The sequence below is a fragment of the Cherax quadricarinatus genome, chromosome 76 (genome assembly GCF_038502225.1).
Source record: "Cherax quadricarinatus isolate ZL_2023a chromosome 76, ASM3850222v1, whole genome shotgun sequence".
Classification (NCBI taxonomy): domain Eukaryota; kingdom Metazoa; phylum Arthropoda; class Malacostraca; order Decapoda; family Parastacidae; genus Cherax; species Cherax quadricarinatus.
The window spans coordinates 6903807-6925192 of NC_091367.1; the positions used below are offsets into that span (position 1 = coordinate 6903807).

Genomic DNA, 21386 nt, shown 5'->3' on the forward strand with positions numbered 1-21386 from the left:
AGTGTAAGTGGGTGTGGCTGTAGGAGAGACAGGATGAATGGGTGATTGTGTGTTTGGATTTCGCTAAACATTTTCCTGTTACTCCCACTTCCGGACAAAGTTACGAAACAATGCTGCCAACCTTCTTATGACTCCAGCCGTCAAACTTAATCCTGCACAAAGCAGTACCAATCACAAAAATTTTTTAGTTCTAACAAACGGATACATATAATTTAGATATATTGCTGGAAATACTATATTACTCTAGCTTCGAGATTTGTGTACGATTTATCAAGTGTGGGCGAAGAGTGCATGTGTTCTGGAGTAAGGGGGCGAGGCAGGCAGAGTGATATAAAAGCTGGCATCAGCACTGTTTCTTGAGTTAGTGTGTATTTTGTTGGTCAGTCATGGCTCAGCTGATGCTGCTTCTACTGCTGCTGCTGCTCTCAGGATGCTCCGCCGCTCTCCCAGAACCTGTGTCGGGTAACAGTGAGGAATCTAACTTGATAGCAAATATGATCTTCAGTCAAATTGCCTTACAAGAGGAACATAAAGGCTTGGATGAAGGTCAGCAAATAAAAGTAGTCATATTCACAAAGGTATGTGTAAATATAATATATATATATATATATATATATATATATATATATATATATATATATATATATATATATATATATATATATATATATAGATATATATATATCTGACCGATTAATGCAAAAAAAATCAACAGAATTGTGCCTACACAGCCTAAACCCATAAGATATCCATATACGATGCATCATACTATGAAGACTGATGCCTGTCGCAGTAGTTACATTTTAATCTGCTTCTATCAGTGTGTGTGTGTGTGTGTGTGTGTGTGTGTGTGTGTGTGTGTGTGTGTGTGTGTGTGTGTGTGTGTGTGTGTGTGTGTGCATGAACGAATTATTAAATAAATCCAGAGAAGACACGAATAAGGAACTTGGGCTGTACGATTTAAGTTCAACCTTAAAGAGATGAACAATTACCAAGCTTCATTTCTAAGGCACTTGAGCTTTTGTTTTTTTCCAGGTATTACGAGTGTTAAGAATGTACTAATTAAGATGCTGAACTTGACTGAAGTTGTCTCCACCAGGCTGCTGGCTCTTGATGATACGTGTACACAAGGTAAATCTTCAACATTTGTAAACAACTGCTCAGTTTTTCCATACATGTATGAACATGTATTCCTGCATTGCTCTTAATGATTTAGTGTTTTCCATGATGCTGAAGATAATAATATGTATATATTTATCAGTCTGCACAGACTTGCTCGACGATTGTATGTGATCTATACCAGGGGCTGCCACATTTTAATGAGAGGATTTACTTTCTATTCCAACGTTATCCCTACACGATCCACTATATTAATGTATGAATGAATATACATACAAACGCTGTATATTCTCCGTCATTCATTCGATCACTGTCTTGCCAGAGGTGTGCTGACATCAGTGCAGATGAACCTTCAAACTGCATCATTCTCACTCGTTACTTAGTGTGCAAGCACCACACTTATCACCTCCACGACTCATGTCCTGAAACTCTTCATAAGGTCTTACATTGCACACATTCCAATAGCACATGCAAGCTATAAAAATCACTTGTCTCCAATCACTCCGATTAAACACTTTGGCAGAATCGTGTTGGATGTACATTTTTTTTTTATATCTCTATCCATCTATTTCGGGGTCGACCTATTCCCCCTGCTTCCATCCACTCCCAATTTATATACTCTCTTAGCCATTCTATTCTGCTGCTGCATCTAATTGCCAATGGCACCTCATCAACCCACTCTCAGCTTCCTGACTTATGCTTTTGGTAACCCCCCACACCATTTTTTAAACTCCATGCACCGAATTCCCTGGAATAAGTCACTGACTTTCTTTTGGTTATCATAGGCTCTTTACACATATGCTGCTAGTATGATAATCTATGTAACTGTATTTGTGTGTACCTGAATAAACTTACTTACTCTGAAACGTGATATCTCTGCTTCCAGCCTTCACCTTGATGACACGTTTAATACTCTGTACCACAGGACTTTGGTGCATTTCCATTTTTGCCTCTATAGAAAAACCTCATTTCAAATACTTCAACACACCTGCATCTTTCTTTCCCTCGTTTAATCTATGGTTCACTTCATCTTTCACAAAAGCATCTGCTGGCACATCCATTCCCAGATACCTAACAAGAAAAAAGTTCACTTCCTTCACAGTTCTTCCTTCCAATCAAACATTCACTTTCTCTTTGCTTGAACTTTTCGTTACTCCCATCACCTTGTTGAATTAGACACATGTGCAACTCTTGGGTATCTTTATTGAGGAAACGTTTCGCCACACAATGGCTTCATCAGTCCATACAAAGGAGAAACTTGAAGAACGACTGCTGCCCCTCACCTGTCTACGGTTTACAAGCTGCTTCTCCGCTCATATGCCGTATTCTATTCAAGATTGATGGACTGACCACATCGACTCAAGGCTGAGGGACTGATTACCTCTTTCTCCTCCTGTTCAAGTTTCTCCTTTGTATGGACTGATGAAGCCACTGTGTGGCGAAACGTTTCCTCAATAAAGATACCCAAGAGTTGCACATGTGTCTAATTCAACAACATGTCGGTTCTCTGAACCATTCATCTACATTCCCATCACCTTGTTCCTTAATGTGTTCACTTTTATTTTATTATTATACACACCCTTCCAAATTCCTCCACCAACCTCTGCAACTTGTTTTCAGACCTTCCTTGGTTAAAACTACATCATGTGATTTTTACTGCACCTAATATAAATTTGTATCCTCAACACCGTTGTAAAAAAATTCTTGATTTATTATATGCATACTTAAACGCTGGTCACTCGTTGAGATAACATGACACTGATGCTTCAGCTTAGCTTCAAAATCAGTGTTTCTTAGCAGAAAATGAGAAATAGTTTCGGGCTACGTTACAGTTTATTACAATTTTTACTGAAGAAACTGAGATATTAATGTTCATGTGTTAATTTGTGAAAATCTCTTCTGATTCACATCGGATCTTCAGTGATAGTATTCAGTTGTATTATAGATTCATGTAGCCCTTTGCCATGTTAATTTTGTGTGCACTGACGAACAGAGGACTGGAGTTATGCACTATGGGGATGCCTTTCTCGTATTGTGCATTATCAGAAATACATCCTGTTATATGATTTCTATGCAGTGAACTACACCCATTACTCACGAAATCGTAATAAGACAATTGCATCGGGTGAGACTCGAACCCATGGCAAGAGAGTTCTAAAACTCGCAGGCCCTCTTAGTAGAAGAGAAAATTCTACTTTTAAACCGCAGAATCCAGAGACTGAGAGAGAAGTTATTTGCAAATGAGATGTGAAGAACTGGCGGAAAGTTTAGTTGTGAACTTAAGCGAGAAAAGTTTTCACAACTTTTCTAACATACAAGTAAAAAGTTTATTGAAAGTTTTAAGAAGTGGAAGGAATTGAAGATAACTTTTCTGAAACACAAGACAAGGAAAAATGTTTTATCATGGTGTATGCGATACACACATGTTGATGCTTAAACAAAGATCAATGTAATGTACCAGGTTTACCATCGTCTGATGACTGGCGTATGTAGGTTGGTGGTGCGAGTACTAGCTCGTGAGAGTACTAGTTCGCGGTGTTAGTTTAGCTAGCGGTGCCAGGGTCAGCTAGAGGTGCCAGTTAATAAGTAATATCTTTCTTAGATGGCGTTGTCAATGACAGCTGGAAATGTCAGTGACAGATGAAAGTGTCAGTGACAGCTGAAAGTGTCAGTAACAGCAGGAAGTGTCAGAGTCACGGCCGGATAAGGAGGCGAGTCAGACGGGTAACTTCCCGGAAATAAATTTTAGATTTTTTCTTGCAATGGCACCTCACTTGTCGATATAAATACCAATAGTACAATTAGATTTTTGCTTTCTCTGTATATAGATTTTCTGCTGGAATAAATGATCTCCGTCATTTTAAAAAATATTCGCCCCAGGTGACAAAACATGGACCAGTCCGAGTCGTCTACATGTCACGGTCTGGCCCTGATCAGTGTCAACTGACAGTGTCAGTGTTATCTGGTAGTGTCAGGTGTCTAAATATAACGCCAGTGTCGTATATTAGATAATGAGGTAATTTAAATATAAAAATATAAATCTTGAAGTATCCTAACATAAATGTTCGGCTGAATTACTGACAGGGTCCAGCTATATTCTTTACATGAATACAGAACAAAGTATTAGAAAATTAAGTACTTTTAAGTGTATACGAAGACTTCTTGAGACTTTCTTATGTTCTGCTTTGAAAATAAGGAAGAGTAGGCTAGCGAAATTGGAGTGGTTAGGAACGTTTTGAATTGCTTTTAAACATTAGATAGTGTAAAATAAATTGACATTGCTTTTTATCATGATATAAAACATCACAAGATATTTCTAAATACATTCAGAAGTCATCTGAAAATGCTATTTAGATACACAAAGATATCTTCGTTTAAACTTCGATTACTTCTCAGGTATTGAGAAGAGCAATGTCACCCGTCACCTTCTGGACAAACTGGACTTGGTGGATGGTGCCAGAGACGCCCTCGAAGTAGATAACCAGCAACTTAAGGAAGACAGGGATCTACTGGGAGAAGAAAATTCTCAGTTGAAGAACAACAACACTCTCCTGGCGGAGGAAAACACTCACATAAGGAAAGACAACAATAATTTAAGGAACAACAACACAGCCCTAGTAGAGGAAAACACTCACATAAGAGAGGACAACAGGAACTTAAAGAACAATAACACATTACTGGAGGAGGAAATTACTCACATGAAGGAAGAAAATGATTGCATGAGGACCAACAACACTCTTCTTACAGAGGACAACGCTCGGATAAGAGAAGAAAGCAATAACTTGAAGACAGCGATCCACCTGTCGGAAGAGGAAAACAGGAAAACGAAGAATAACGTGCGCCTAGCAGAAGAAGAAATTAGCCAGCTGAAAGAAGAAATTCGCCAAATGAAGGAGGATGTAAGACTGACGAAGGAGAGGAACAGAGAGCTGGAACACACAGAGACAGAGCTAAAGAAAGAGAAACTGATATGTAACGAAATGAACAACAATACACATGAATCAAAGAAGCTCATTGAAGAGCAACTCGGACACTCAGAAGACCAGGTCAGAACGCTGAGAGAAAGAAACACAGCCCTTCAAGAAGAGAAAGACAGAAACGAGCAGCTAATAACGAGCATTAAGGAAGAAATTAAGCAAATTAATAACCGGAATGTTTTGACAGAAGGAAACTACGAGGAATGCAAAAAGAATATCACCCACCTTTCCACAAGGTAAAAAAAAAAAAAGAGCCGTGACTCCAGTAGGAAAATAGCCAGACATGTGCAACACCTGCGTATCTTTATTTTTACTAGTTTCGCAAACTAATGGTTATTATTAATTCAATACTATTTTAATACCTTCAAATTACCTCTATAATGAATTGATATACAGGTATTGAACATGTGTCGTATTCATCACTTTTTTACACTCTTAATGTTTTTAATAATGATACACAGGGATATTATTATTATTATTATTATTATTATTATTATTATTATTATTATTATTATTAGCCTTATTATTATGTTCATGTGATGCACTTAATTCTTGGTTCTATCCTCTTTTAATTCTGAGCCAAATAGAGGAGAGAAACTTATTTGTAAACATTTATATCTAAGAATTTTAATGTACTGCTTGTTTATATATATATATATATATATATATATATATATATATATATATATATATATATATATATATATATATATATATAAATGAAACGTTTACAGCATGGATATAATTTTCATCTGATTTTGTTTGATACGTAACAGGCGCAGTTACTACAAAATGCAAGTTTCTTAAAACGCTGACACAATCTGGGCAACTAAACATCACTTTATTCTCAGGTTAACGACTGCCAAGAACTGTGCGGATTTGTACTGCAGGGGAGCACGATTAAACGGAGTCTACCTCATCAAACCTGTCAGGTAATGTCAGGTCAGCCAGGATGTGTATGACTAGACAAGTTTACACAAAATCAGGTTAAGCAAAAAGTGTATGAGAAAGTCAAGTTATATCTTAGGTAAAGTATACATCGATCAGCATTGTGTATACTGTATCATATTGTGCGCCGCAACCCATATCAGCATCGGCCGTATCTGTATATGCTTATTAATGCAGGACAAGCCACGTTGGGATGGGAATCTTTAACTTCAGATCTTTTGCACTCTCGTGCATCGTCAGGAGCTATGCAAGGCTGCAAGACAGCAACAGATTTCAGGGAAAATTCTCTGAGACCAGGTAGAAGTTATTAGCGCAGGCACATATCTTCTGCCTTGTCTCAGAGAATTTCCCCTCAAATCTGTTGCTGTCTTGCAGCATTGCATAGCTCCTGGCGATGTACGAGAGAGCGAAAAATCTAAAGCTAAAGATTTCCATGTGGATTATTCAGCATTGTAAACATCGCCTGTTTGTGACTGTATTGCATACTTATGAATGTACTAACTCGACCCTTGTTAATTACCCCAAAGGGAGACCTTTAATAGTTGTCTGAATTATTTCCTCCTCCAAAGTTTCGTTTTTGTTTATCATGACACAAGATGGCTACATCCAATGAGCTTCAAATTTTCAATGCTTGTGTTCGGTAATGAGGACCACATTCTGGTCACGTACAAGGTGCCTTATTACCTAAGTTTTAGAAACCATTCCCAGCATCCCAGAATAGCACTGATAACTTTCAAAATCACGTGAAGCATAGCTTCATATGTTCAAGAAATCGTACCTAATAATTCTACGTAGGCAGAGAGTAACGTGTAGTTGCACAATTGCCAATTTTACGAATAAAATAATGGGTGCCTCAGGAAATCGTAATGACACGATTGCAAACAAACCATACCCCGGCCGGGATTGAACCCGCGGTCAGAGAGTCTCAAAACTCCAGCCCGTCGCGTTAGCCACTAGACCAGCTAGCCACAATAAGATTCGTCCAACTAGGTATATTTCTACACCATAGGAAGGTTAGCACAGGCACCACTGTGACCACAAATGCAAGTTTTTACAGATTAATCTCCAGCTAGCGTGGCCGTGACGAACTCTAGCTCAAGTCCCTTCACTGCCGTCAACATGACTCATGTTTGCAATCGTGTCATTACGATTTCGTGAGTCATGTTGACGGCAGTGAAGGGACTTGAGCTAGAGTTCGTCATGGCCACGCTAGCTGGAGATTCGTCTGTGGTCACAGTGGTGCCTGTGCTAATCTTCCTATGGTGTAGAAATATATCTAGTTGGACGAATCTTATTGTGGCTAGCTGGTCTAGTGGCTAACGCGACGGGCTGGAGTTTTGAGACTCTCTGACCGCGGGTTCAATCCCGGCCGGGGTATGGTTTGGAAAATAATGGGTGAATTTCGATTTCCGTTAAATCAAGTTAAATTAATATCTTCCTCTTCTGAACAGCTTCAACATTTAATGGCTGATGCATCTTTCTCCCACGATAGTACCTATAATATATACTGTGTGTGCAGGAAACTTTGTCTATATGCTAAATTAGTTAAAAAAAATAACTTTGAATCATTGGAATCTGTGCATTAACCGAAGAATGCTTCTTCTGCTAAGTTTGAAACCTTTAGTGTCCGTGTGCTTCTAGCAACACTTGGTTCACTGTGTTGATGGGCTGCATAAGTCAGATTTTATCTATTTTATTAAATTGTGAAATTTATTTCCATTCAGAAACTAAAGGATGCATATTCTGCATTTCATAAGATATAAGATACTTTATAAGTATAGACTCTTTCGATGCAAATTGCAAATTTTGAGTGAAAAAAATTGGAATCGTTGGAATCAGAAAAATTGCCGGGGTGTGACTTTCTCAATGGCTTTAAACTTTGAGTGTTGATGGACGTTATTAACATAATCCTCGGTCATCACTTTGATCTATGTAAATTTTAAATTGATCATGTTATTATCTAAAGTAGTTTCCACGAAATAATAGGAAGCCTCATCTTCTTGGCTTCGGCTGGTGAATCTTAATACGAAGTATATCTGTTTTAATAACACAGTAAACTTGAATCTGTTGGATTCTTTGCAGTTACTGGAGACTGCTCCTCGTGGGTAGTTAATGTCTTTTAGTACTGACGTGTTTCCCCCTCTGAAAACTTCTCACTTTTACGCAGTGTAAGTTTAAATGTGCTAGTTTTATTAAAAACAATATTTAATACGTGGAGAATGTCTCCATTGATTGGAAATAAGTCATAGCGCTTGACTTAAGTGGGTTATCATAGGTTAAAACTAATTAATATTTTTTTATGTGTTATGTGTGTGCTCTCTAGACCTTTCTGAGATAAGAAAAAGCTGATGTTATTATTGGAAGGTTTAAACTAGTTTTGCACTATGAAAGTATTAATTTGCCACTTTTATTAAAATAATTGGGATTTTAGTTTCCATATATCCTGTGAACGCTTCTCTGATTTGCTTCACATCTTCAACGCTAATATTTAGCTGCATTATGAACTTAAGCAGCACTCTGTACATTTCCAACGCTTGCGTTATGATACATAGACCATGAATTATGCAATGTGGGGACATTTCACGGATCATACAGCGACCAAAATCATCTCAAGTTTACTCTCGCTCTTTCAGCCAAATATCTTGCCATCATCATTGACTTCAGTCCATAACACCTCCCGGTTACAATTATCTTTACATTTTGTATAGTCTTAAGAATGATAAATGAGAAACCTGCTTATTGCAAACCAGTTTTCAGAGCATAATCATATCTTCAACTGCTTGTTTACGTTACCACGTAGAGTACATCTTCATACCCTCCTGCTTATCTAAGACAAATCAAAGAGAAGAATAACTATCTCTTATCCTGCTTGGTTTAGTCAGTTCCGGGATTATAGCTATATCTTAAATTGCCTTTTTAAATTTTTTTTTCAAAATTAGCACATATTCCCAATGATTTAAAGTAAAAATTCATTCAGAATGTGAACTGATAAAGCGAAGGAATGTTCGTCTTCTTGCCAGTGACGTTGTGACTCAAGCCCCAGGAAGGTTGTATGTAAATTAAGCATACTAAAGAAGCCACTCGTGGCGAAACGTTTCCTTTAATAAATGTCCTGAACTGTACATAAGTGTCTTTTTCCACAAATTAAACATAGTTTGCGGTTATGTCATTTATTTACGAAGGCGTATCAACCACCAGCAACGTTATCAATTCATGATGAATTGGTGAAGTCACTGGTATGAGGAACGTTTTCATAAAATGCCATAAGCTAAGAAATGAGTTTTATTTACGTACTATCAGGACATTCTACCACTGAATTACCTCTTCTCAGGGAGTCCACTCAGTGAACCACTTGCTGGTCCCTGAACTGCTGAAACCAGCTGTAACCATGCGTATATACAACCTAATCCAAAGAATATAAATACTATACATGTTTTAAATTATACAATACACGTCTCTTATTTTGCGATTGTTTGTCACTTACAGGGACGCAGGAAAGGTGTCTGTCTGGTGCGACATGACAACTGATGGAGGTAAGATATATCTATACCTGGTATCTTTTTTTTTATTATTCCTGTGGACTGTCTGAATATTTCTTAGTTATTATTTATAGCTGAGTTTGAAACCCGGTTGCTATTAACAGTACTCAGAACATTTAAATTCTCAGCCCTGAGCGAGGTAAGATACCACCCTGCAGGATGCTACCTAAAAGTTACAAAATACTTAGGTATCTGTTTACAGCTAATACTTAATGGGTAACAGTAGCAGTTACAAAAATAACAATAGAAGTAGCAGTAGTAATTAATGAATGAAAACTAAATTTCGTGCTGAACAAAGAATATGCTCTAATTGTTACAGTTTTGAAGAAATATTGGTTTACAGGTGGCTGGACGGTGTTCTTAAACAGAGACAAGGCAGAAAAACCCTGGCAAAATTTCACTAAGGATTGGTCAGACTACAAGGCCGGTTTTGGTAACGTCTCAGCAGAGTATTGGTTAGGTAAGAAGAATTTATGCCTAAAAGTGATTATCAAATGGTATACAATACCGACAGGTTGGAAGATAAGACACATAGGCAACATTTAGGCAACTTTATTCCGAAACGTTTCGCCTACACAGCAGGCTTCTTCTGTACTCGACTGAAGAAGCCTGCTGTGTAGGCGAAACGTTTCGGAATAAAGTTGCCTAAATGTTGCCTATGTGTCTTATCTACCATGTCTAAAAATACTTCCTAAATCCTCAATAACGTTTCAGTTCTTAATTTTATTCTTGTAGTATATTTCTTTCCAGAATGACTGCATATCGTTTTTTCTATAATTTTCTTCAATAGATAAGATCATAAGTAAGACGACATACTGCAGCAGGCCTACTGGTCCATGCCAGGCAGGTCCAAGTCACACCTATTTAAAAAGGAAGGAGCACTAGTCCTGGCCTACTGACCCAAGCTAAACAGATCCGTCTAACACCTACCCACACCTACTCATGTACTTGCATAAATATTTTTTAAAGAACATAATTACATAAAAAAGAAGAAACACTGCAGCAGGCCTACTGACCCATGCGAAGCAGGTCCACGTCCCCCCCCCCCGGATTAGCCCAATGACCCACCAAGTCAGGTCGCTTCCACTTAAGGAAGGAGCACTGTATCAGGCCTAGTAGCACAAGCTAGTGAGGTCCAACTCACACCCACCCACACCCACTCATGTATTTATCTAACCTATTTTTAAAACTACACAATGTTTTAGCCTGAATAACTGTACTCGGGAGTTTGTCCCACTCATCCACCAAACCAGTGCTTTCCTATATCCTTCCTGAATCTGATTTTTTCCAACTTGAAACCATTACTGCGAGTCCTGTCTTGGCTGGAAATTTTCAGCACGCTATTTACATCCCCTTTATTTATTCCTGTTTTCCATTTATACACCTCGATCATATCCCCCCTAATTCTACGCCTTTCGAGAGAGTGCAGATTCAGGGCCCTCAGTCTATCCTCACAGGGAAGATTTCTGATACATGGGATCAGTCAACTTTGTCATCCTCCTCTGTACGTTTCCCAGAGCATTTATATCCATTCTGTAATACGGTGACCAGAACTGAGCAGCATAGTCTAAATGAGGCCTAACCAAGGTTATATAGAGATGAAGAACAACCTGAGGACTTCTATCATTTATTCTTCTTGATATGAAGCCAAGAATTCTGTTAGCTTTATTGCAAACACTAATGCACTGTTGTCTTGGTTTTAGGTTACTGCTAACCAGAACTCCTAAATCCTTTTCGCAATCAGTAGTATTAAGATCTACATTATTTAGTTTATATGTGGCATGGTTATTTAACTGTCCAACATTTAGAACTTCGCATTTGTCAATATTAAACTGCAACTGCCACTTCTCCGATCACTGCATGTCTGTTCAAATCATTCTGGAGTGCTCTAGTGTCCTCATTAGAATGAAATGGCCGGTCTATTTTGGTGTCATCAGCAAATTTGCTTATGTCGCTATTTTTTCCCTCGTCTATGTCGTTTATGTAAAATTGTGAACAACAACGGGCCCAACACTGGCCCCTGCGGAACACTGCTTGTGACGTGCCCCCATTCTGATTTTTCCCCATTTATCCAAACTCTCTGCTGCCTATTTGTCAGCCATGCCTCTACCAAGGAAAAAATTTCTCCTCAAATTTTTCCTCAATAGCCTCTGATGTAGAACTCATGCAAAGCCTTACTGAAGTCCATATACACAATATCATATTCATTACCATGATCTACCTCCTCAAACACCTTAGTGAAAAAAAGTTAGCAAATTCGTAAGACAGGAACGCCCCTTTGCAAAACCGTGTTGAGATTCATTAATCAATTTATGCCTATGAAGATGGCTACGAATTGCTTCGGCAATTATTGATTCCATAAATTTTCCCACTATGGAGGTAAGGCTTAGTTCTATAGTTCGAAGCTAAGGACCTGTCACCTGCCTTGTACATAGGTATTACATTTGCCATTTTCCACTTATCAGGCACTATGCCAGTTTGTAGTGATATGTTGAGAAGATTAGCCAAAGGTATGCTAAGTTCCTCTTTACATTCCTTTAGCACCCTTGCAAACGGTTCATCAGGACCTGGGGATTTGTTAGGTTTTAGTTTCTCTATTTGTCTGAGGACCATGTCACTAGTTACTGCAATCGTGCATAGTTTATTATCATCATGTTCTACATAATCTATTATTTCAGGAATATCGCTAGTATTTTCCTGGGTCAAAACTGAGAGGAAGTAGGTATTTATAATTTCACACATACTTTTCACTGTCAGTAAACTGACCTGAGTTACTCTTAAGTGGGCCTATCTTGTCCCTAATCTTACTTCTGTACACCTGAAAGAACCCTTTTGGGTTAGTCTTCGAATCCCTTGCGACCTTAGCCTCATAATCCCTTTTTGCTTTTCTTATTCCTTTTGTTTTTATTCCTTTTTTTTATTTCTCTCATGCGACGTTTTAGCTTCATTGACACTGGCAGTGCTATATATTACTATGTGTGAATAAGTAATGTGTGGACAGGGTTGGAGACGTTGCACCAGCTGACACTGAACTCGCTCCAGGCACTGCGACTTTCCGTTACTAACCTGGAAGATGAACATCGCTGGGCACACTATTCCACCTTCAACGTCGCTGACGAGAGTACACAGTGAGTAATTTTCGTCTTACTTTCTCTAAAAGATACTCAGTTCACCTACATTCATATAATTTAACCTATAGAATATGGACCGTGTTTACTTACCTCTTTTAGAGAGGTCGTCAAGAACGGATGAACAAAATGTGTTACAATCTACATACGAACCCATCAGCACTCAACAGTGGGAGACGCTCACCAAAGACTTTCTATACAAAACCAGACAAATACTCAAACGCACTAGAGAAGGGAAGAAACTTCTGTACTTGTTACCAAGCAACCCTAAACCAGCACACATGTATGGTTTACCCAAGACCCATAAACACAATATTCCTCTCAGACCAATCACGTCAGGAATAGGCAGTGCTCCACACAAACTAGCCGGAGTTCTTGCCAAACATCTTTCCTGCCTTCTGGGGACCATCAGCCCCGCTCATCTTAAACACTCAGGCGACCTTCTCAACCGCATCCGTAACCTCTCCATCCGTAACAAGAAACTAAGCAGTTTGGATGTGACTTCCCTCTTCACAAAAGTACCTACCAAAAAAGCCATCGAGGTTCTACGACGTAAAGTCAACCAGGACCTTAATCTTCCTTTACCTCCCGGAGATTTTGTTGACTTGATTGAACTCTGTGTTAACTTCAACTGTTTTTCCTTCAATAACAAGCTCTACAAACAAACCTACGGCATGGGAATGGGGTCCCCAATAAGTGCCGTCCTAGCCAACTTATACATGGAACACCTAGAGTCCGAACACTTCGCCAACATCATCCCTTCAAGCGTCACTTGGTTACGTTACGTGGACGATGTCCTCGTAATAACTCCAAAACGTTTTGATGTAGGGGATCTTCAGGCAAGGCTCAACGCAGTTGAACCAGCGATTCAGTTTACACTAGAAGAAGAGTCCAATGACAAGCTACCTTTCCTCGACGTCCTCATTCACAAAGTAGACAACAACCTAAGATTTCAAGTTTATCGGAAACCCACCAATAAAAATGATCTCACACACTTCTATTCCAGTCAAGATACCAAGACCAAAAGAGGCATCATCATCGGGTTTTTCCTAAGAGCATACCGAATTTGTAGTCCTGAGTTTCTTGACGAGGAATGTACTTACATTCACCAAACATTCACTGAGTTACAATTTCCTTCTTTTTTCATCAAAGACTGCAAGAAAAGAGCTCTTCAGATCATCAATTCTCCACGCATCAACACCGCTCCCAACAAAGTTATAATTCTTCCCAACAGCCAGGTTGCACTAAACGTCTCAAAAGTACTTTCACAAGCTAACACCAGAGTCGCCATCGCTTCTACCACTTCAATAAAGGATCTAACCAGGACAAAACCCAAGCACCACGAACCAGTCAATGCAGGAGTTTACACTATACCCTGTGGAGGCTGTGACAAGATCTACGTAGGTGAAACAGCAAGAAACCTTGACACCCGCCTCAATGAACACATATACGCATGTAGGAACGACAACTTAAACAACGCCTGTGTACAACACCGAAATTCCACCAATCATCTTGATAAATTAGACACATGTGCAACTCTTGGGTATCTTTATTGAGGAAACGTTTCGCCACACAGTGGCTTCATCAGTCCATACAAAGGAGAATCTTGAAGAGCAGGAGGAGAATGAGGTAATCAGTCCCTCAACCTTGAGTCGATGTGGTCAGTCCATCAATCTTGAATAGAATACGGCATACGTGCTGAGAAGGAGCTTATAAACCGTTGGCAGGAGAGGTGAAGCAGTCATAGGTCGTGTAACATTTGTTCAATGTTGAAGTAGGTCGTGCCCAAGAATTAGGCAAGCGAAGAATTCCCAAGTATTAAGATCCCAAGAAGTTGCAGTGTCTGACAGGTTTGTAGATGAATGGTTCAGAGAACCGACATGTTGATAAATTAGACACATGTGCAACTCTTGGGTATCTTTATTGAGGAAACGTTTCGCCACACAGTGGCTTCATCAGTCCATACAAAGGAGAATCTTGAAGAACAGGAGGAGAATGAGGTAATCAGTCCCTCAACCTTGAGTCGATGTGGTCAGTCCACAGTCCTCATTCTCCTCCTGTTCTTCAAGATTCTCCTTTGTATGGACTGATGAAGCCACTGTGTGGCGAAACGTTTCCTCAATAAAGATACCCAAGAGTTGTACATGTGTCTAATTTATCAACATGTCGGTTCTCTGAACCATTCATCTACAAACCTGTCAGACACTGCAACTTCTTGGGATCTTAATACTTGGGAATTCTTCGCTTGCCTAATTCTTGGGCACGACCTACTTCAACATTGAACAAATGTTACACGACCTATGACTGCTTCACCTCTCCTGCCAACGGTTTATAAGCTCCTTCTCAGCACGTATGCCGTATTCTATTCAAGATTGATGGACTGACCACATCGACTCAAGGTTGAGGGACTGATTACCTCATTCTCCTCCTGTTCTTCAAGATTCTCCTTTGTATGGACTGATGAAGCCACTGTGTGGCGAAACGTTTCCTCAATAAAGATACCCAAGAGTTGCACATGTGTCTAATTTATCAACATGTCGGTTCTCTGAACCATTCATCTACAAACCAATCATCTTATGAAATTCAGAGACGCCCAATTAGTGATAAAAGAAACTAATTTCCGCACACGCAAGTGCCTTGAATCAGCACTGATCGCTGTTTTGAATACAATTAAACAAAACAACGGCAGCTTCACCATCTCCGAAGTCTTAGCAAGAATCCTCCTGAAAACAGTAAACCCTGCCATCACATAGTCTCTCCTGTTATACTACACAAAGCACAGAGAGTGAACACTGAAACAACCTGCCTCATTCCAGTTTATATTTGTCCAACCTATTTTTATGTTACCCAAGTAATAGCTTTTATATCCTTTTACTCATGTACGAATTAATTGCTCTACCATATTGTATTACTTTTGTCACTACCACTACTACTACTACTACTACTACTACCACTAGTGAACATCGAAATGGTACCTCACTAGTATTCGCCTCACTCTGAGCCTTTATATACCCTCTGTGTCCATGTATTGTTTGTAATGGCTTGATAAAGCTCCTGGAGAGCGAAACGTTGCCACAATAAATGTCACATTAGTTGCACTTGTGTCCTTTTACTTTACATATTGTCGGTAATTCTACCAACTTTATTACAAAATGTGTTACAGCCATTTTAAGTATTCTCATATTTTATTATTCATCACGTCTTCCAAAATTATTCAGCACTGTATTTGAAGAAATACTCGTCGACGTCTTTAGTTCACTGTGACACTGAACATTTACTCGCTCGAATATGGCTGATGCCATACCTTGACCCGTCCCTCCGAACATTATCCTACAATAGCTGTTGTAAACAGATCCTTCACTGACAGTTGTTGAATGCTGCTGGAACATATGGTGGCGCACATTTGGTACAGAATTAAAATCACAAACGTAAAGACTCTCCTCGCTTTAGGCGAGGAGAGATGTTTTGGCAAGTCTGACTATACTTACTGTCCCTGCTCACCTATCACTAAATAGATACCTAAGAATTAGTCAACTATTTTAAGTCGCATTCTAAAAAGTCATAAGCTACCCAGTGGAAGTCACACTGCCTGGCTTTCCTGGGTTATTCCGGATTATCAATCCTTCAGTTTTAAAATAAACCATGGAAAATCGTTACTTCTCCAGCAGAGATATTAACCACCTTTCCCCACAATATCAACGACACGTGAATCAATTAAGGCTGCATAATCACCCGTGCACTAGTTACACGGCATCATGAATATGCTATCCATTTCGCTCTAAAAATTGCCCCCCCCCCCAAAAAAAAAACAAAAAAAAAACACGAAGATAGGCTGAGGTACAGAGAAGGGCAACGATGTTAACGAAGTATCAAAGCACTTCACCTCTTTCATTCTTAGGGAACGGAGGCTAAGAGAACCCAATCACTCCCTTAAAGATGAATGATTTTGATACACCTTCACGCGAAGAACTATTTTAAACACAAAGTCACTAACTTAAAACAATGGAATGAAACTTCGATGCAGAAGAAAATCAAAGCAAAATGAAACTATCTGCTATTGTTGGTGCTGCTCGTTGCGGCGCTGCTCGTTGTGGTGCTGCTCGTTGTGGTGCTGCTCGTTGCGGTGCTGCTCGTTGTGGTGCTGCTCGTTGTGGTGCCGCTCGTTGTGGTGCTGCTCGTTGTGGTGCTGCTCGTTGTGGTGCTGCTCGTTGTGGTGCTGCTCGTTGTGGTGCTGCTCGTCGTGGTGCTGCTAGTGTCTCATACTCTTGAGTCACTGCTCTTGGATCTGCTACTCTTGCGTCTGATACTTTTGCTGTTGCTTTTGTTTTTGCTGAGGCTGCTAGTGTATCAACTCATGTTTTCCTGTTGTTGATATTCCTCTTGTGCTACTTATCCTATTACTATTAGTGTATGTACACTTTTTTTGGCTGGGCTATCGTTGCAACAGTTGGTGTTGCCGGTGTTGAAAATAATTTTGCAGCTGCTGGTGTTATTGTTATTGTTGACAGTATTGTTGGTGGGGGGAGGTGGGTTGATGGTTGCACCATCGCCGGTAGTCCTACTGGTGATTGTGGTTATGATGACGTTGACGGTGGTTGAGATGGTTGAAGACGTTAGGGTAGTGGGTTTCCTAAAATTTTATTAGTTAATTCTAAGACATTTTTGCCTATGTGATTCATTTTCCTTGTTATAATTCTGTTCACTAATACTTAAATTTATCTTTTCTAGTTCAAGTTACATTGTAGCTCATCTTAAGTGAGAAATCAAGACACAAGCTTACTTCGTATCTCCCATCCATGAACCAGGTACCAGATGCGAGTAGAAGGTTACCAAGAGGCCAGTACCATGGGCGACCCCATGGTAAGCCACCATAACTTAAATGGAAGCAAGTTCTCCACTCGAGACAGAGACAATGATAATCGAAGTAAGTCCATCGTCACATTAAATCTCTTAAAGCAGGTAAAGTAGAATAAGTATTCAGCATTATATACTAATTAAGCATACATTCATATATATATATATATATATATATATATATATATATATATATATATATATATATATATATATATATATATATATATATGCAAAACAACCACTCTGAAAGAATAGAGAAATTCCAAGCGCTTTCGTGACTACTCACATTATCATAGTTCCTTGATAATGTGAGTAGTCACGAAAGCGCTTGGAATTTCTCTATTCTTTCAGAGTGGTTGTTTTGCATATTCTGAAATCACCTGTTTACTGTGATCTTATTGCATATACATTATATATATATATATATATATATATATATATATATATATATATATATATATATATATATATATATATATATATATTATATAATGAATAAGGATGAGGTTAGTCATAGAATTGATGAGGGAAAAAAGGTGAGTGGTGCGTTGAGGTACATGTGGAGACAATAAACGTTATCTATGGAGGCAAAGAAGGGAATGTATGAAAGTATAGTAGTACCAACACTCTTATATGGGTGTGAAGCTTGGGTTGTGAATGCAGCAGCGAGGAGACGGTTGGAGGCAGTGGAGATGATGTCCTGTCTAAGGGCAATGTGTGGTGTAAATATTATGCAGAAAATTCGGAGTGTGGAAATTAGGAGAAGGTGTGGAGTTAATGAAAGTATTAGTCAGAGGGTTGAAGAGGGGTTGTTGAGGTGGTTTGGTCATTTAGAGAGAATGGATCAAAGTAGAATGACATGGAGAGCGTATAAATCTGAAGAAGGAAGGCGGGGTAGGGGTCGTCCTCGAAAAGGTTGGAAGGAAGGGGGTAAGGGAGGTTTTGTGGGCGAGGGGCTTGGACTTCCAGCAGGCGTGCATGAGCGTGTTCGATAGGAGTGAATGGAGACGAATGGTATTTGGGACCTGAAGATCTGTTGGGGTGTGAGCAGGGTAATATTTAGTGAAGGGATTCAGGGAAACCGGTTTTTATATAGCCGGACTTGAGTCCTGGAAATGGGAAGTACAATGCCTGCACTCTAAAGGAGGGTTTCGGGATATTAGCAGTTTGGAGAGATATGTTGTGTATCTTAATACGTATATGCTTCTAAACTGTTGTGTTCTGTTCGCCTTTGCAAAAACAGTGATTATGTATGAGTGAGGTGAAAGTGCTGAATGATGAAAGTATTTTCTTTTTGGGGATTTTTTTTTTTGGGTCACCCTGCCTCAGTGGAAGACGGCCAACTTGTTAATATATATATATATTATATATATATATATATATATATATATATATATATATATATATATATATATATATATATATATATATATATATATGTGTGTGTGTGTGTGTGTGTGTGTGTGTGTGTGTGTGTGTTAGTTACCATTTTGTCATAGGCACATGTCGATTAGAGTGTGTGTGTGTGTGTGTGTGTGTGTGTGTGTGTGTGTGTTTGTCTTTTGACAGGAATCCGTGACGTCACCATAGTTCAATATATTTATAGATTGGAACGTAAAAGAACTGAATACAATGGTGCTGGGAAAAGGTGTGGAATTAAAAGAGGACACTGTTAATACTCTGAATATCTGTGTTAACGGCAGCCTTTAGCTCACAGAGTTGTTTTATAATGTAATCTTGATACAGAGGATCTTTTCTATAACTCCATTGCTATTGGACGAATCTTATTGTGGCTAGCTGGCCCAGTGGCTAACGCGACGGTCTGGAGTTTTGAGACTCTCTGACCGCGGGGTCAAACCCCACCCGTGGTATGGTTTGTTTGCAATCGTGTCATTACGATTTCTTGAGGCATGAGTTGCTTCTTTCTATCACGTCCCGCCCTCTTGCGACAGTGCACTGAGCTGCTGCACCTCACCACTTTCTTCCGGTTACAGTATGTCCCTATTTTCTTGACTAATAAGTCGAAAAAGCGTGCTGCATAGGTGATACATATCTCCAGTAAATATACCCAGGTGTTGCCCATGTGTCTGAGTTATCGAAATCTCAGTACTGTATACATTCGATCTATTTTTCTCTTTATAATTATCCCTCCTCTGATCTAGTTGTGTAAATGCATTTAATTAGTATGCAGTAGTTGTTTTCAGTTCATCTTTAACTTTGATTCTAATGCGCTCTTGTGTTCTTTTAACTAACCTCTTTATTGAATCATAAATCATAGTTCTCTCTCTCTCTGTTCATTCTCTTTTTCTCTATGCTCATTTACGTTTTACACCGTTCTTTTTCTTACACCTTGTACTATTGTGTGTACTCACCTAATTGTACTCACCTAATTGTGGTTGCAGGGGTCGAGACTCAGCTCCTGGCCCCGCCTCTTCACTGATCGCTACTAGGTCCTCTCTCTCTCTGCTTCCTGAGCTTTATCATACCTCTTCTTAAAGCTATGTATGGTTCCTGCCTCCACTACTTCACTTGCTAGGCTATTCCACTTCCTGACGACTCTATGACTGAAGAAATACTTCCTAACGTCCCTGTGACTCGTCTGAGTCTTCAGCTTCCAGTTGTGACCCCTTGTTCCTGTGTGTGTGTACTCACCTAGTTGTGGTTGCAAGGGTCGATTCACGGCTCCTGGCCCTCCTCTTCACTGGCCGCTACTGGGTCACTCTTCCTGCTCCACGAACTTTGTCATACCTCTTCTTGAAGCTATGAAATGATCCTGCCTCCACTACATCGCTTTCCAAACTATTCCACTTCCTGACTACTCTGTGACTGAAGAAATACTTCCTAACATCCCTGTGATTCATCTGAGTCTTCAACCTCCAACCTTGACCCCTTGTTGCTTGTTGGTGTGTGTGCGTGCGTGCGTGCTTGAATATCATCAAAACTCAGTAATTCATGTGTTTATTGGTCCACAGATGGGGCTTGCACCGAATATCTCTCAGTTGGAGGCGGGTGGTGGTACAAGAACTGCGCTTACATAGCGCCCACTGGTTCCCACGAAAAATACAAGTTGACTAATTACTGGACAAAAAACGTCGAAACCTGGATCAATGTCCAGCGCTTACGAATGATGATGCGACCGCAGAACTTCCCAACTTGTGATGACTGATTGCTAGTCAAAAATAATATGGTGGAGACTAGCTGCTGTTGGGGATTAGATTGTGGTGAGATAGTGATGAGTTGCTGTAATGAGATGGTGGTTGTGGTAGCATTGGTAAGCTGATTCTTGTGATCAGATGGTGGTGGGGTGACGATAAGCTGATGGTGAGATTCCTGTGCTGGCTATTATGGTTATGCTAGGGTGTCGTCTAGTTAGGGTGTGATCTAGTTAGGGTGTGATCTAGTTAGGGTGTGATCTAGTTAGGATGTAATCTAGTTAGGTTGTGATCGTGATCTAGTTAGGGTGTGATCTAATTAGGATGTGATCTAGTTAGGGCTTGATCTAGTTAGGGTGTGATCTAGTCAGGTTGTGATCGTGATCTAGTTAGGGTGTGATCTAATTAGGATGTGATCTAGTCAGGTTGTGATCTAGTTAGGGTGTGATCTAGTTAGGGTGTGATCTAGTTAGGGTGTGATCTAGTTAGGGTGTGATCTAGTTAGGGTGTGATCTAGTTAGGGTGTGATCTAGTTAGAGTGTGATCTAGTCAGGTTGTGATTGTGATCTAGTTAGGGTGTGATCTAAATAGGATGTGATCTATTTAGGGTGTGATCTAGTTAGGATGAGATCTAGTTAGGATGTGATCTAGTCAGGTTGTGATCTA

At 39.5% G+C, this 21386-nt stretch overlaps 1 protein-coding gene across 1 annotated transcript; it reads left to right on the top strand.

The window, feature by feature from the left end:
- Positions 1–376: 376 nt before the first annotated feature.
- LOC128703637 (fibrinogen C domain-containing protein 1-A) lies at positions 377–20861 on the top strand. Its single transcript, XM_053798381.2, has 9 exons — positions 377–546; positions 1036–1131; positions 4516–5332; positions 5948–6028; positions 9531–9577; positions 9927–10043; positions 12585–12711; positions 17517–17635; positions 20541–20861. Exons 1-9 carry the CDS (start codon positions 387–389, stop codon positions 20732–20734), a joined length of 1758 nt encoding a protein of 585 aa, XP_053654356.2. The 5' UTR covers positions 377–386; the 3' UTR covers positions 20735–20861.
- The last annotated feature ends 525 nt before the right edge of the window (positions 20862–21386 follow it).

What these genes read in the sequence shown, in the direction of transcription:
- LOC128703637 (XM_053798381.2), top strand. Translation starts at nt 387, where the DNA reads ATGGCTCAGCTGATGCTGCTTCTACTGCTGCTGCTGCTCTCAGGATGC. An exon ending in ATCACCCACCTTTCCACAAG is followed by an intron (nt 5,333 to 5,947) that starts GTAAAAAAAAAA and finishes CTTTATTCTCAG; the next exon opens with GTTAACGACTGCCAAGAACT. An exon ending in TACCTCATCAAACCTGTCAG is followed by an intron (nt 6,029 to 9,530) that starts GTAATGTCAGGT and finishes TGTCACTTACAG; the next exon opens with GGACGCAGGAAAGGTGTCTG.